Source organism: Meles meles, chromosome 5, assembly GCF_922984935.1.
Source record: "Meles meles chromosome 5, mMelMel3.1 paternal haplotype, whole genome shotgun sequence".
NCBI classification, from domain to species: Eukaryota; Metazoa; Chordata; class Mammalia; order Carnivora; family Mustelidae; genus Meles; species Meles meles.
The window spans coordinates 43,978,036-43,995,953 of record NC_060070.1 but is presented as its reverse complement, the minus strand read 5'-3'; the positions used below and the strand labels follow the sequence as shown (position 1 = coordinate 43,995,953).

Sequence of the window (17,918 nt, the reverse complement as noted above, 5' to 3'; positions counted from 1 at the left end):
CTCCCTTTCTAGTTGAATGTACTTTAGCATGGTAAGTGCCTAAAACTGCCAGCAGCTATGTACCCAATATATGGAATAAGTGTATCTAAGAGGTGAGACAAGGAAGCCCTGTTGATGTGTTCAGATGTCCCATAACTCAGTGTTCCCTAAACTAGTTCTATCCTTGTATTTATCATTACATGACATAATACAGATCCTTTTGCACTTGAGATAATGATTCGCAACTGAAATAACAGTTGTACGCTGAGTCTCCCAAGATCTTATATCCAAAAAATGCTCCCTTCTGCTTCTACCTTGTTTCCAGGAGTTCAGATCTTGTTTCTTATTGGCCACGGAAGAAGGAACCCTGCTCTTTCCATTTCTTCTCTATGAGCTGATGCACAAATCTTATCCTTCCCACGTAACCAGGAAAGATAGTCTCCTTACTTATCACCTCCTACACAATAGACATCAGAGTAATTAGATGGGTGGGGGCAGGGTTTGCTGGTTCCTTGTGCTCAGTCTTTGCAGAGGCTCAAGATTATCCTGCTAGACTTCCAGCTTATAGAATAAACAAAATAAATGTAGCCTCTTAACCTTACCTGAGAATCTGAAAAGGGGAGTCTTTCTTCTGGAAAAGTATGATTTTTCTCCAAGAGTCAGCTTCCAGGAAGATAATTTTTACACCTCAAGCATGGCTGAGCTGTGATTGTCATGTCTCCTCTGATTAACCTTATGGAATAAGGAGAGAGGCAAAAGGCAAGGACAGGAAAGTGCATCCCAGCAGGAAATGTTGAGCAGAAGAGTGACATGATTATACTTGTATTTTAGAAAGGACAATAGTTTGGCTGATGGCAAAGAAGCCTGTGCATTAATCTATTCTCTTCTTAATCATCTCAGCTCCCTTAGCTTCCATAGTACTCCTATCCTCTTCTTCCTCACACCATTCTGACCATCCTTTCTCAAACCCTTTCCTGATCTCCTCTTGGTCAGCTCACTCCCTCACTGTTGTGTTCCCAGGGTCTTGTGGCCCACTATTCTTTCCCTGCCTCCTCTCCTCACATGCTCACATCCACTCTCATGGCTTTACCATGATTCTTAAATCTTTATCTCCCCCGGAACTTCAGATGCATATACCCAATCCCCGTATCAACCAGTCATTGGTCACAGGCAACCAACCCCTGAAGGACTGGACGAGACAGTTTCCGGAAGCCCTGAGAACGCCCAGCAAAGGAGCAGCTGGGGGCAGTCATCAGCAGATCTTCCACGTTGCCCCAAAGAGGAGGCATTCTGGGCAGAGCACCACAGGCTCCACTGTATTCACCTAGGTTTCTTTTCCCCCTCACCTCCTATCCTTCTACCCCAACCCAAAACTGTCACTGGTCTTACCAATTTTGCTCGCTAGTATCACCAAAATCCATCCCATATTCTCTATACTTCCTATTACTGTCCTAATCCAGGCCTTCATTCCCTCTTTCCTGGAATACTGCATTGGCTTTTTACTGAGTTCTGTGCCCTTTAGCTCATCTTGTTCTCAGAGAAATCTATGTGAAACATACATTCAATCACGTAGCTCCAGGTTTAAATGGTTTCAGTAACTTCCCATGACCTTCAGAATACTGTACCTGTCCTTCATCACAGATGTGAGCCCTCCTGGACTGGCCCCTGTCTGTTTTTCCAATCTCATTTCTTCCCATTTTCCATTTGATTATTCACTCTCTGGTGAATATGTAACACACCCCATCACACTGCATGGCTTCATGCTTTGAAGACTCTGTTCATTCTCTTTCCCCTGCCCTGACACATCCTTTCTAGCTTTCTTGCCTTAGTTAATGCTTCTGATTCTCTCAGCTCAGCCTTCAGTGCTTCCAGGCCAAGTTACATTCCATTCTGTATGCTTCCAAAGAAACGTGTGCACATCATTACATTATCACTCATCACATTATGTTGATCTATTGATCTGTTGAGATGATCTGTTTTTATATTTGTCTCCTTCACAAATCTTCAAGATCCTCAAGGGCAGAGAATAGATCTTAATATTTGAATTCCCAATGTCCAGTGTAGTAGCTGTCACACTGAATGCACAAAGGCACTAGAATTTTTTCACTAAACTGAACCTAACTGCACTGGTAATGAAATCCTGCTTCTTTCACTCAGTTAAAAAAATGGAATAAAAAGGTTTTTAATTTTTATTTATTTTTAAAGAATTTTAAATTTATTTTATTTGACAGAGATCACAGGTAGGCAGAAAGGCAGGCAGAGAGAGAGAGAGAGAGGAGGAAGCAGGCTTCCTGCTGTGCAGAAAGCCCAATGCTGGGCTCGATCCCAGGACCCTGGGATCATGACCTGAGCCAAAGGCAGAGGCTTTAACCCACTGAGCCACCCATGCACCCCTTTGATTTTTAATTTTTTAAGCTGCTTTAAGATTATGAGACTTTAGAAAAAATAATATAGAATAAATCATTATTTTTTCTAGTGTTTGGAAATGTGACAAAAGTAAGTATAAGATGACCTGACATGGAAAGTGCCAAAGACAGTTTTGCTAAAAAAAAATTATCTAGAAGAAAAACGGTAAATAAATATAAGTCCCCCATTCTCATTTTTAAACTCATTTATGTTTCCTACTATGTGATAGATTCATTTCCTTCCCATAACAGATATTCCTGTGATGGTAGACCACAGTATAGCTTTTACAAATAGCAAACATTTGGGCTTCTTGCAGTTTCCACTGAAACTGGATTATTCCTGAAGCTCCCAAGCAAATCAAATGCTCTTTGATTTTAGGGAATTTGCAGTGGAGGGCATTGTGTCAATTATCCATTGCCACATTGTATCAACTATCCATTATAAAGTTACACAACAGCCAACACATCTATTTAAGCTCAGCTGATCTCGGCAGGCTTGGTAGGTAGCTTTGCTGATCTTGGCTGGGCTTGCTCACTTGTGTGTGGGCTAGTTGATGGATGGCCAGCCTAGGATGGCCTCAGTAGGAATGATGAGGATGACTTGGTTTAGCTCAATGTGTTTTTCATCTCCAGTGGGCTAGTCGGGACATATTCACCAGTTCAAGCACCTTTTCAGCCTCTGCTGGTGTCATATTTGTTAATATCATATTAACCAAAGTAAGATACAAGACCAACCCCAGAATCAGAGTGGGAGTGGACACAGGAGTGAAGGGGAGAGTATGGAGGAGCAGAGAATTGGGATTATTCTTGTATTATGCCACAAATGCTTAATTTTTTTCCCCAGCCTGTCAGCTTATTAGCTGACAATGGAGTCAGATATCCTGTGGACCACATTAATTATGTCACCTACTTTGGCTTGGCTTAATGCTAGGGAAAAGAAGCCAGCATTTATTTTACAAAAACAACAGCAGCAACAATAAAACAAACGCTGCTTTTGATAAAACACCAACAAATTAATGTATGATTTCTTCATTAAATATTTTAAGCCAACTATTATTTCATGTCTGGAAAGAAAAGAACCAGCACATGAGAGATTCCCTTGACAAGGCTCCCAGACCACCAGTATTGTCCCTGGGACACTCCTGATGAACTCCTGATGAAAGTATATATATTTTGAAAATTTGAGTGCAGTTTCACACAGATGAACTTTTGTTTTATGCAGCTAATCCCATCAAATATAAAATCTCTAATCCTAGCAAATGCCAAATCTCCTATTAAATATTAAATATTGAAGGATTTACTTAAAATGATTATAAAAGCTGATTTCAGACCGGCCTCATTCTTCAAAGTAATTTCTTAAAAGCATGATAAAATGGAAAGAACTTGTGTTTATTCACAACCCTTGCATCGTTTTCATATCCATGACACTGGCAAGGCCATTAGGCTTTTCTCTACTGTCTTTACCTCTTTTTAGTTTATGCTCTTTTTTAAACCACATTCTTTTTTTTTAATTAATTAATTTATTTATTTTTATTTGTTTATTTACAGCATAACAGTGTTCATTGTTTTGGCATCACACCCAGTGCTCCATGCAGTACGTGCCCTCCCTATTACCCACCACCTGGTTCCTCAACCTCCCACCCTCCCCACCCCCGCCGCCCCTTCATAACCCTCTGGTTGTTTTTCAGAGTCCATAGTCTCTCATGGTTCATGGTTCAAACCACATTCTTAAGGTTCATATTCTTTCACCTGTCACAATTCGTGACAGTAAAAGTATTTTTGTTTCCATAGTGATACTTGGTATTTTACTGAGTAGGGAGGAGAACCCCAAGGGATAAGGAGAAAATACGGGAATACTGATAATGTAGCACAAGAACATTTTGTAACCCTCAGTTGTTCTGTGGCTACTACACAAATAGCTTTTTGTTTTCTTTGAGAGAGTTCTGAACATCATCTGGAAATTTGATATTGTGTTTGGTATATGGATCCTTTGCCTGATTTTGTGGGTGACTTTCCCTCTACCCCAGCTTTACTGAGATATAAATGACATATAACATTGTGCACGTTTGAGGAGTCCAATGTCTTGATTTACACACATATATATTACAAATTATAACCACCAGAGCATCAACTAGTTATTTTTTGGTGATATTTAAGATCTACTCTTTTAGCAACTTTCAGGTATGAAATACAGTATTATTAACTGTAATCACTATGCTGTGCTTCAGATCTTCAGAAATCACTCACCTTCTAACTGGAAGTTATAATCTTTGACCAATATCTTCCCATTTCTCCTATGCCCTCAATTCCTGGTAACTGGCATTCTAGTCACTATTTCTGCACATTTGTCTTTTTTAGATTCTGCATGTACTTGATATACAGTATTTGTCTTTCTCTGTCTGACTTACTACGCTTGAGGACTTAGCATAATTTCCTCAAGATCCATCCATGTTGTCACAAACAGCAAGATGTCTTTCTTTCTCAGGGCTGAATAATTCTCAATTGTACATATATACCACATCTTTATCCATTTACCCACTGACAGACACTTAGGTTGTTTCCATATTTTGGCTATTATAAAAATGCTGCAAATGAACATTACAGGGTGCGGATCTTTTTTTGAGATAGTAATTTCATTTAGATTGGATATATGTCCAGAAGTGGAATTGCTGGATCATATGGTATTTATACTGTTAGTTTTTTGAGGAACCTCCATACTGTTTTCCATAGTGGCTGCACCAATTTATATTCCCACCAACAGTGCAGAAGCATTCATTCCCTTTTGTTCACATCCTTGTCAACATGTACCTCTTGTGTTTTTTGACGATAGCCATTCTAACAGGAGTGAGGTGATCTCATTGTGATTTTGATCTGCATTTCCTCAATAATTAGTGATAATTAGCACCTTTTCATGTCGCAAACAGCTTTTTAGTTAAAATTTAACTGAGTTTGTCAGAAAATTGTCTAGTAATACCAGATGCTGATGAACTTCTGGAAATTAAAACTCAAGTCAAATATAAGGTTAATTTGGCTTGAATGAATGAGTTTTAAATTCAAAATTCATTTGCCCAAACTTTACACAAATTCATGTCCAAATCTGGGCACCTGCTATTCTATTTGGTTTGTTTTATTATTTTTAAAAATTATTATCATTTTTTATAAAATAGGTTCCAGGCCCAGTGTGGAGCCCAACATGGGGCTTGAACTAGGACCCTGAGATCAAGACCTGGGCTGCGATCAAGAGTCAGACCCTCACCAACTGAACCACCTGGGGACCTATATTTTGTTTTAATGCAACTGGTATACCAAGAAACATCAAAAAAAGTATGTACAAACCAGCAACCCTATCTATTCTTATCACAACCATGGCTACACACACCTTGCATCTTGGAATGTCAAGACACTAAGAGTATGACAGAGTATTAACTGTATATTTGAACCACTGTGCTCCTAAAATCTGGGCTGGAGGATAGCCTTCTTTCCCGCCTCAGATGCTTTCCCCTTCCATTAAATACATTTTTATTTCTAGATGTGTCTCCTTGTAGTTCTATAAAACACACACACACACGAAACTCGAACCCTGGGAGGCTGAAAACTGAAAGTAAAGGGAGAAACTCGAACCCTGGGAGGCTGAAAACTGAAAGTAAAGGGAGAAACTAAAAACGCCTCTTGCAAGCTCTCAACAGGTGAATCCGTGCGCGGCGCCACGACATGGGAGCTAGAGGAGCTGTCAGAGGTCCGAGTCCAGCAACGCACGAGCCCCTGCGTTTGCAGCCTCCATGCTGTAGGGGCCGCTGTGGCAATGAACCTGCTGGGCGCTCTGGGCGGCTCTGTCCTACACGCAGAGAGAAGGCGGAGCTGAGAGAACGCGCAGCGTGGTTGACCTCGCAGCAGGTGAGGGGCCGTGGGGGATGGGCGACGGCGGGGGAACTGGGTGTCCTGTCCCCTACCCCCACTGTCTGGTCCCCGGCCTTGTTGGGGGGGCCGGCCTGTGGGCCTCGCTAACAGGTCGTCGGGTCTGACGGCGTTCTCTTCAGCACCCCGAACCGTCGCCACTCTGTGGGCGCCCTGAACCGTCTTTGGGATCCTTGACCCATTTCCTGGCCCTCACGTGCCAAGGTCCCGGCGCTGGTCACGGGCAGCCTCACGCCAGGCACCCTCCCACTTCCTGGACAGTTTCTTGGTATTCCAGCTCACCAGACTCCTGTTTAGAGGGAAGAGGTGTTGTGATTGTTTTCACCTGAAGTGCGTCTTCCCTTCAATCCCGTGTTCCCCCATGCAGTTCCCCACCGCAGTGTCTGGAACTTCATTGAGTGCAGTTTCTTTTTCTGGAGGCTTCAAATGCATCTGTCTTTGAGTAATAGCCAGCTGTAGTGTAGGTACCACAATATGGGGAGGGAAGCAGAACGCACTACTACTTTACAGCCCTCAGATTGTAACAGCCATTGTGAAAACCCTTCTCCCTTACTCAGGTACAGTAAATTCAAGAGATGGAAAGGCACTTTTTTAAACTTTTTTTTTTTTTAACATCAAAACAAATACAGAATCCATTTAAAAAATTTAAATGATTGTAATTTTATGTTTCGTAATTCTGGTGATAAATTACACATTTCAGGGTACAGTGGGGGGTGAAGTGGAATAGGGGTGGGCTGGAAATTGAGAGACCTGGGTTATCTCGCTCTCATTGGCAAAGACAGTCTCTTTGGGTCTAAGTTTCTGTGTTTAAAAAAGGGAATTGGACTAGATGGTAAGCATGACAATAGCTGTCATTTATTGAACATCTGTTACATCCTTTAAAAAGTGTTATGTCACTTAATCTACACAGCTGTTCTATGCAATAGATAACATTACCCTTTTAGGTGGAAACTGAAGCCTGCAGAGGTTGTCCCCCATTCCAAGACCTCCAGCTTATACATAGCAAAATTGGAAGGAATTTGAGGCTATGCCGAATCCCCTGAAAACACAAAGCCGTCTGATTCTACCCCAAACTTGTTTATTCTAATTTAAATTCTTTTTGAAGTGCTCTGACCCTGACTGCAAATAATTTTCTTAAATATTAAGATAGTGTGGTATGTGAAACTAAATAACAAGTGTATTTTATATCTCCACTAAAATATTTTGTCTATTTTAGAATTCTCTAAATCTTAAAAAAAAAAAAGGGGGGGCTTTGATTATTGCTAAGGTTCGTTCTCACTAACATTCCATAATTCTGATGATTTTGTTTTGACATCTTCTGTTGAGATGCTGATTTCAAAAATGAACATCTGAAAATTAAATTTTTCCCTAAAGTAACTTATAGTCTTTTTATCTTGGTCTAATTTCCATGTACAACATAATATAGTCGTACCAGTGAATTGTTCAATGTCAGTTGCCAAATACACTCTGATCATCTGCCTGAGCAAGAATTTTAGTAAGGGAGGGAAAATCATCCAAAAATGACCAGTTCTGACTGTTTCGGACTATGTTGTACAGCCTCACACATTGTGCATTAGTTCCAGGAGGGCACCATTCTCACTCACACTTTGAGGTGTGAATGACACTCATGAAGCTGTGTGAGGCGGCATCCTTTCTCTCTGCTGCTTTCTTTTCCAACCACGTATTTCCTTCACAAGAGGATGGGCAGAAGAAAAAAATGAACTTTTTACCGGGGAGGGACATATGAAGTAAATGCAGCTGAATTTAGATCCTTTTTATTTACAGGTAGGTATGAAAAATCTTACTCTGTTTTTAAAAAAACGTATAAACAACAGTTTCATATCATTTGTCAGTGAGGGAACAAGAAGTGAGTGATGGAAAAATGAAGAAATACAAGTAGGGACTCCTGGATAGATTGCACCAGCCAGCGGTGGCCCCTTAGATACCTAATTTATTGAGTATTTTGCAAATGGGCCCACACACAGGCTAATCACCAAATTGCTTCACCAGCAGCAGTGCAATGCCAGGTTTCCGTCATCCCTGCCAGACTCTGTGTCTTTTTAACACAATAAATGTGGAGTTTTCCCCCTAGCTTAAAAGTAAACCTATCTTGAAAGGAAGTGTAAATCGAGATTGGTCAGTATCATAGGCAAACAAGTAAGTGCTTGCTACTTACAGTGGTAAAGAGTGAGGGGAGAAGTTGGACAAAGTAATGGGAGGACAGGAAGTTCTAAGGGAAGTGTGCTAGGTGTTAAATAGATGTTTTTGTCTAAGGTACAGTGCATTTGAGTGGTGATGTCAGATTATCGCTCTGCTTTGAATTTATGATTAGTTCTGCAGCTTTTAAAAGTGGAATGCACTTGAAAATACCTTTACTTCTAGATTAAAAGTTTACTTTTGATGTAGATATTTGTTTTCCCCAAAAGTTTTGACAGCGAACACATCTGTGAACAAACAACTAAGTTTTTGCACTCTATGTACTTTACTTACACAACCAACACAAGTTGAGTTTCTGCTCCAGCCATGTATCTGTAGCTCTGTGGGCCAGGCATGTGAAGAGATTCAAAAGAACTTTCTACACGAAAAGATTTTTTGTTGTATTTTTTCTTATAGTTGTATATAACACAGTTTTTTTTCTTAATATGTATTTGACAGAGAGACACAGTGAACAAAAAGAGAGGGAACACAAGCAGTGGGGAGTGGGAGAGGGAGAAGCAGGCTTCCCTCTGAGCAAAGAGCCCGATGCCGGGCTCTATCCCAGGACCCTGGGATCATGACCTGAGCTGAAGGCAGCCACTTAATGCTTGAGCCACCCAGGCGCCCCTATATGTAACAAATTTTTGGCTACTAAAGCCCTTTTTGTACTCAGTAATCTATATTTTTTTAAAGTATAGAATGTTAAGATTTCTTTGTTCAATAGATTATGTAAACAAATTCATGCAATTTTGGGGAGAACTGCTATAACCTCCCAGTGTCCGTGACTTATTAACATGCAGCAATAGGGGCACATGGGTGGCTCAGTCAGTTGAACTTCCGACTCTTGATTTCAGCTCAGGTCATGATCTCTGGGTTGTGGGACTGAACCCCGAGTCAGGCTCTATGCTCAGTGGGGAGTCTGCTTGTGCCTCTCCTTCTGATCCTCCTCCCACCCCTTCTCTCTTTCTCCCTCAAATAAATAAAATCTTTAAAAAAAAAAAAGCAGCAATAAAATTGAACTGTCTTATGCCATATCTGGTAAAAGACTGATATATAATGGGAAATGTTACTTATATACTTCACAGAAAGTATACTTTCCATCCACAAATGATGGAAATTGTATATGAAATCTTTTAAAATATAGTGTGGTAAGTAATCCCTTAATTTGTAAATGTCCCTTTAATAAACATTTCTGCTGGCTTCCAGTTCAGGTATTCTTTGTCATTTCCGGTAAAAAGTTTACAATAAATAGTGTATTATTAAGGTGAAAATGGATGTCTGGAGATAGCAGTATAATAAGTACTGCCTTGGTTATTTACTTCCTTCATTCATTACAAAGAAAACAGAGGTTCTGCTAAGGAAAAAAGGAGACCAAGGAATCTTGCAAATAAAATTAAGTCATTACAGGGACGCCTGTAATGTTATATGTCAGTTATATGTTCAATTCTTGATCTCAGCTCAGGTCTTGATCTCAGGGTTATGAGTTCAAGCCCCGAGTTGGGCTCCCCACATTGGGGGTTGGGCTCCTTGTGTTGGGCTTCCTCCTGGGTGTGGAGCCTACTTAAAAAAAAAAAAAAAGTCATTACAATTCATACACTTTTTTTAAAAAAGATACACTGTTTTTTTTTAAATATTTTATTTATTTATTTATTTATTTGACAGAGAGATCATAAGTAGGCCCAGAGGCAGGCAGAGAGAGAGGGGGAAGCAGGCTCCCTGCTGAGCAGAGAGCCCAATTCGGGGCTTGATCCCAGGACCCTAAGACCATGACCTGAGCTGAAGGCAGAGACTTAACCCACTGAGCCACCCAGGCGCCTCATGTTAAAACACTCTTAATCCATACTTTTTACAGACATTTCATATAGGTTGAATTTCAACATTGAAGATCCCTTTGATTTGATTAAAAAAATTTTTTTGCAATCCTTTGATTGTAAAATAGTGAAATCTCTCTTTCTCCCTCTGTTGTTTTTGAATTTGAAGTAAGGATTGCATTAACTATCTTCAATTGTTGGCACATTTTTATCAGCACAGAATGTAAGTGATTAACTGTGGTCTGAGGACCCTTCTGTGCTTTACAGTATGTGCCCTCTGTACCCACTTTCCCCATTACCTTGTTTTTCTTTCCAGTGAACAATTTTAAACCATAGTCTACTGGATATCTTTGTTTTAATTACATGCAGCAATTTCTCAATAATTGAAGGAAAATGCCACTTTGTGACCTTTGTGTATTTGCTTTTTCAGGCCTTCATAGTATTTTTATCTAATGCCCCAGTTTCAATTAGCAGTATACTCAGACTGTGATTTAGTCTTAACGTTGCTCTTGTGTTAACTATTTCCTGCCTCACATTTCTTTTAATGGGCAGAGCTGATTTATATTCTATAATATTGCTTCCACTTAAATGATTGCTTCTTTTTAAATTTTTCTTTCCCAGTGTTAATCATGTTATTAACTTAAGTAGAAACATTGCTGGAACTTAGCTTAGGCATCTGGTGACCAGCATTTGTCACTTAAATTCCAAATGCATTAGTGGTATATCCCATCTACCCTGCTCTCATGGCTGAGAGAGAAAGATGAAATGCCAGCAGTTTTCATAAAGCGAAATGAAAGCAATAGGAGTAGGTTGTTGCCATAAGAAAGGAGGAGTAGCAAAGGAATTTACCATCCCTTCCCCATTTTGTTGACATTAGGGAAAGATTAGGCCATAGATGAAGAGGAAGTTAAAGTATTGTTCAATAGATTATATAAATCAATAGAGTATATAAAAGGGATTCTGGGCCTAAAGCAGAAGCAAACGCCAGGTCTCTATTAAGGCTATTTTTGTGTGGTATCAAGAAGTTTAGTTCAGGACAGGAAACCTGGCTGGCTCAGAGTGAAGAGCAGGCAACTCTTGATCTTAGGGTTGTAAGTTTGAGCCCCATGTTGGGTGTAGAGATTACTTAAAATTACTTAAAGTAAGTAAGCTTAAAGTTTTTTTTTTTAAAGTTAGTGCAGGACACAGGCACATAAGTAGACCTCTTGGTCAGCAGAAAGCAGTGTATTTTTTGCCAGCCTTGGGCATGATGCGTTTCAAGCAAGTGTATTCTAGCTGAACAAATTTCAGGCATCTTACGGAATTGTTTCACAAGTTGTCTGTAGTGGGAAGAACAAAACAAAACAAATTAAAAACCTGTCCCAGTGGAGAAAATGAGTAACTTGCATACAGGAGAAATTTAAAAAAACAATTGCTAGTTACAGTTTGAATGATGTTTGAAATGAAGAATTGTGTTTTATGAGTTGCTATGTCATATACCTCATGGCCAAGGTGGACTTTGCAGAAGAAGTAAACAAAGCTAGATGATTGCTGTATTCTGCTGTAACACATCTTGGACGGAAACGGTGAGACTACTTGTCATTGGCAAGTCGGTTTATCCTCAGTGCTTCAGAAATGCTCATTTGCTCCCCTGTGATTACAAAGCCAGCACACGCATCTGAAGGATGAGAGGTTTATTTAATGAATGTCCAGGAGATGCTGGCAAGAGAATGGAAGGAGCAAAATGCCATATCCTCCTGCTGGTAGACAGTTGCTCTGCCTACAACACACTCCTATGCTTGGATCATGCATGTGTTGAGTTTTTCCCATTGAACTGCATGGAGCCATTCTAAAGCTATCAGATGGGGGTATAATTTTCACAATGAAAGCACACTGCTGAAACAACTCTTTTTAAATTTAAATGGTGAAGAGAAGACAGAAAATATGATTGCTGAGATCTGGTGGTCTGTAGAAGCCATCCACATAGTGAAATTTTGGCAGAAAGCAGGTATGATTGCTGTGGAACCCCTGAGGTCAACCTGGAAGACTGCAAACCAAGCATGGTATTTGAAATACTCTGGTACTTAATTGCCAACTCTCTTAGTCTCCCAAACCAGTTTGATTTTAAAGGCTTTCTGGCTAGAGATAGTAGATGAACTATTTTCCAAGAGTTAGCAAATCCAAAAATTGCTATAGGGGTGCTAACTAATGTCAGAGTGGAGCCAGAAAGTGATGATGATGATATTGATAATGACAGTGACAACCATAACATCTGGTGGATGATGGAACAGGGAACAGTGAACATTTCAGAAGCCCTGGCAAGTATACGGAGCATTGAGAATCCTTTCCCTTTGAGTAAGTGTTTCTGACAAGGTGTTTATCCAACTAAGTGGTATAGAAGAAGTAATTACTTCAACAAAAAACAGTTTTGAAAAAAAGGCAACTCCTGGAGTGCCTGGGTGGCTCAGTTGGTTAAGAATCTGCCTTCGGTTCAGGTCATCATCTCAGGGTTCTGGGATCGAGCCCCTTGCCCGGCTCCCTGCTCAATGGAGAGTCTACTTCTCCCTCTTCCTCTCTCCTCCCACTAATGCTCTCGCTCTCTCTCTCTCAAATAAATAAAATCTTTTTCTTTTTAAAGAAAGAAAATTAAAAAAACTGAACTAACTTTCTCTGTAATTAAGGTACAAAAATATTGCTTTTATAAAGTCAATAAAATGGAAGACTTGAAGAATCCTTACTTGAAAAAAGCCCCAAAGAGCGTTTAAATGTGAATGTTTGACACTCCGTTTGATAACATTTACTGTATGGTAGGGTTACAGCATTTCCCCAGAGAATTTTAATATTATCATAATTTTAACCTTTGGAAGCTCTCTTTGCTACCTTTTCCCTTCCAACTCTCCCTCGCTCCTCCCCAGCATTAGGTGGCAGGAATGATAAGAATAAGCTTTTGCATAATGGTATCTAGAAGAGAATATTCACAAAATGTTGACACTCCAGCTGGGAGAACTGGAAGCCAAAAGACACAGAGAGTTAGAGTGATTAAGAGGAAAAAAGGATATTCAGATTGAGAAGATAGCCGAGCAGTCCTTCCCAGAGAGTCACTGACACACAACAAGGAGTGAAAGTAACTACTTGCCCTTACTGCTTGGTACTCATGCTTGGGTAGGCCAGCAGACGCTGAGCATGGGCCACGGGGGATGCTGTGGGAGAAACTGAGGAATGCTAGCAGCCCTTCAGCTGTTTCAAGGTGAGCAATAGTGAAAATGGGAGGAAAAAGAAGGGTATGAATTACTCCCTGTCTCCTCCTTCCCTTAGTACCCCTTTCGTATAACAAGGTACAAGGTGACTCAGACCAAAGCTTCTGTGAATGTAGTAAAACAACTTTTGCCCATTTCACCAATTTGTTCTAAGAGATGAAATATTAAGTAATTGTTTACCAAACAAAATTTAAAGCACCGTTTACAAAGTACATGTTATACAAAGTAATAAAATAATTGGCAATCACTTCGTATATATCTGGACTGGGATTCAAGAAAATGAATGAGTACAGAATGTTTTTTTAAAGAACATTATAAAAAAATGGTCATGAAGGGAAAAAGTCTCTTATCTTATTTTTAGGTAATAAATCATCATTAGTCAAGAAGATGTCTTCAGCACCGGAGTCTTCTGGCTTTAAAGAGGAACCACCCAAAGAGAAAGACTTTCAAAATCCAGGGCTCAGAGGGGTCCGTACAACAACCTTATTTCGAGCTGTGAATCCAGAGCTCTTCATTAAACCTGTAAGAAATATATCCAAGATAAGTCATCATGTTCAGTTTAACTAGGCTATCAGAAATAGAAAGCTTTTATTTTATCATGAAATAGCAAGTTTTCATTTTTTCATGAAAATTTTGTGTTGACTAATAAGAGCTCACCGAATAAAAGCAGGTGGAAGGAAAACTTCAAATGCTATTTCTCTAAATACAGATATAAAACTAATTATTTTAAGGTTATTAGAACTTTAATGATATAGTTGCACATTAATAGATCAACTTCTCAAATTCCTATTTGAAATTTTATTTTAATGGTTGCACTAATTTGAAATATTTTTTGCACTAAGGAAATATTTGTTGTTTGATCAGGTATTATTGAGTAAATAAGATCTTCCATTGAAACAGAACAAAATGAATATCTGATCATTCTTACTTCGATTCCAGCTTTTATTATATTTTTACTTAAGGGATATTGCAAATATCATGAAAAGTTTTAAACATACAATGTAAGGGAGTTAGCTAATCATTTATATTCTTGTTGCAAATTACTGAATATATTTGACCAGTTTTATTTTTAAGTAAATAGAAATTTATTTAAAAATAGATGTAAATGAAAAAAATAAATGTAAATGAAATCAAATATTATATAATATACTTAAATATATTGAATTTGGTTAGAATATTAATAACATGGTTGCCAGTGTAAACTGTTTTAAAGTTAAATAGGTCAGTTTTACAATCAGATCATTAAGTCAAGGTAGAATTTTGTAAAACCTTTGAACAAATGTGTTGTTTTAATTGCCAAATCCGTTTCAAGAGTTGTAGATTTAAACCCCTTTGAGCTTATGGCTCTTCTTATATGTCCATCCAAGTGGAAATGTTTGACCTTTATTCTTTTGATGATTAAGATTTGAAATAGTAACACAACAGATGTGACAGAAGCAGAGAATACTAATTTAAACTTGATTCACTACTGTGCACTCACACTGACCTTAAGAAAGGTTAATTTGTTGAGTGTGAACACAAAAAGGAAGATTTGAGTTATACTCTTGATGGGACAAAGTATTTCTGTGGAGTTGTGAATATCTTTTCCTATTTTTTTTTTTCCAATTTCAAAGTTACATTGCTTTGTCTTTTAGGGTCTTGGATTTTTCAGCAGTTAATCAAGATTATTATAACAGCATAGTATCTGCCCCAATCACTAAATTTCTTGAGGTTATAGAGTAGGTTCCCAGAGAAGAGTGTATACATTTTCATTTGACGTGAAAATGAAGGGCTTTTTGTTAGGTATCCATGAACTTAGGCAAGAAGAATAGCATATATACTTCATTCCTCACTTCGTAACAAGAGTAAGTAATTGAAGGTTTGCCAGTGAGGAAGCTTGGGTTCAGGCACATTAAGCAACTTCTTCATGTCACCCAGATAACAGCGAAAACTCTGAGCACCAGACTCATTTCTGTGCTTCATTTCCCTAGCCTCTCTCCCAGACACCACCATCCTGAAGGTGGAGGCCTGAGATCAGGTTGTACACAGAGAAAGACTGGAGAGGAGAGTAGGGGTCTTTTCTAATCTCTGAATTAATTGATTGGATAAGGAACTGGGTAAATTGTTATAAGGGAAAAGACCATAGCAATGCTAGTGTGGTAATAAAGACTTGGGATGTCAAGAGGAAAGTGCAACAGATTTGGATCTCCTCAAATTATTAGCCTTAATGAAGATTTATCGTTTTTTTTTCTTTGACAGAACAAACCTGTAATGGCTTTCGGATTGATAACCCTTTCACTTTGTGTGGCGTATATTGGTTATCTACATGCAACACAAGAGAATACAAAGGACCTATATGAAGCTACTGATAGTGAGGGACACAGTTACATGAGGAGGAGAACATCTAAATGGGATTAATAGTGCTGGATACTGCAGATGGAACTTCATGAAAGTCTCTGAAATCTTTGAAGGAAAGACTGTGAGTGCATAGTATCAGCTTCTTGTTCTAGAACGGGTTGATGAGGAAAGAAGGTAGCAGTTGCAGCCAAGCCTTGAGGCTGTATTCCTTACCTCATTCTTTTTCCATAGAGGGAGCTTCTCAATATTGTTCTTTTATTAAGTCCTCGTATCAGAGTGCCAGGGGAATGGAAGTCGTTTTGTTAATTATTAAGTTCTGTATAATAAAAGTACCCAGTGCTATCAAATTTGCAGGGTATTTTTAATATTTTAAGGTGAATTGTGTATTTGTAACTGCTGTGAGGGTTTTCTTTTGCTATTTGCAAAGGCAATGATCATTTTCTTCCTGGCACAGAACCTGTCTGTATTTATGAAAAAAAAAAAGAAAGAAAGAAAGAAAAATTGTAAATTATTGTAAAGCCTGTAGTCCACATTCAAGACAGATAATTTTTACAGAGTCACAGATGGCTCAAATATTTTGGCATTCTATTTCAGCTATTTTTGGTACAAAATTTTATTTCTTTTGAAAAGGTAGTCCCATTCAACTACTAACATGAGTAAATGGGCGAATAATCCAATGAAATTGGAGTTTTTCTTTGAAAAAGAAAGTATAGTATACTGAGATATGTTTTTATTTGATTACAACCAAATGTTATCTATTTTAGTTTTTATAAATTAATGTTACAAAGATACTATAAACATAAAAACAAATTTTCTTACGCTTATTTTAAAACTAGAACCATTCAACAGATAAGAAGAGAAGGTCTTCTTGCTCTTCTGGGTTTACCTTATATAATTTAAATTTTCCTGACAAGGGTTTTGGATATGTTTCATTTATAGATTTTTACCCTATTTTCCAAATCCCTGTAATTGGGGGTCAGTAATAAATCTCACTTATGAAATTTTTTTTCACTTATTATTACCAAGTAACAATAACTGCATTGACAGAGTTTGTCATCATAGTATGAGCTACTATGATGACAAATAACTACTTTATTGTAGTTTTGTAAGATATGTGAAAATGCAATTATGTCTTATTTATAGATATTAAAGAGCTTAACTAGTTGAGTTATCTATATGCAAGTAAATCAAATCTTTATTCCTGAGCCCTAAATATTTCTTTGCTACGTCTCTCTATATAGTACACTTCATCAGTTTAAAATGCACTTAAGTGGTATAAAATGCCTTTAAAGTATTGTCTTTTGCTTTTTGTTTCCCTGTGTACTTTGGCTGGTAAGCTAGAATTTTTCTATTTTCAGCTTATGCATGTAATGTCATACCATCATCTTTTAGAATTCCTCTATTATTCAACAAAAAAGTTGATATTTGGTGGGGAGATAGTAGTTAGGTGAACTCTCAAGAGACCAACGCAGCACCGAAGTGCAGTGGAAAATGCACAGAGCAACCTTAAGCCGTGTGACATCTATGTATGTGAATACATACATATTCTCATGTGTCATTTCTGCTATATAGACTTTCATCAGCTCTTCTTACCAAAGTTGCTTATCTTTCAGGGGTGTCTGTTTGTCATGAGAAGAATATGTGTTAAAATCTAGCTTCTGCACTGACCAGTTGTGTGCCTTAAACTGTATACTTAGCCTCTGAGTCTGTTTCCTTATAAGGATGTTAGGGATCCTATATTAAATAGGATTGTGTCATTGTTTTTGGTTATTGGGAAATAAACATAAGAAAATTTGATTTTATATTTATAATATCATTGTACGTTGATTTACAAAAACTAGAATAGATAACATTTGGTTGTAATCAAATAAAAACATCATACCTCAGTATAATATACTTTTTTTTTTTTTTAAGATTTTATTTATTTGACAGAGAGAAATCACAAGAGAGGCAGGCAGAGAGAGAGGAAGGGAAGCAGGCTCCCCGCTAAGCAGAGAGCCCGATGTGGGACTCGATCCCAGGACCCTGAGATCATGACC

At 38.4% G+C, this 17,918-nt stretch overlaps 1 protein-coding gene across 1 annotated transcript; it reads left to right on the top strand.

The window, feature by feature from the left end:
* The first annotated feature begins 6,224 nt into the window (after positions 1–6,224).
* Positions 6,225–17,681, top strand: SMIM8 (small integral membrane protein 8). Its single transcript, XM_046006538.1, has 3 exons — positions 6,225–6,278; positions 13,904–14,064; positions 15,781–17,681. The coding sequence occupies exons 2-3, from the start codon at positions 13,930–13,932 to the stop codon at positions 15,937–15,939; spliced, it is 294 nt and encodes a 97-aa protein (XP_045862494.1). The 5' UTR covers positions 6,225–6,278; positions 13,904–13,929; the 3' UTR covers positions 15,940–17,681.
* The last annotated feature ends 237 nt before the right edge of the window (positions 17,682–17,918 follow it).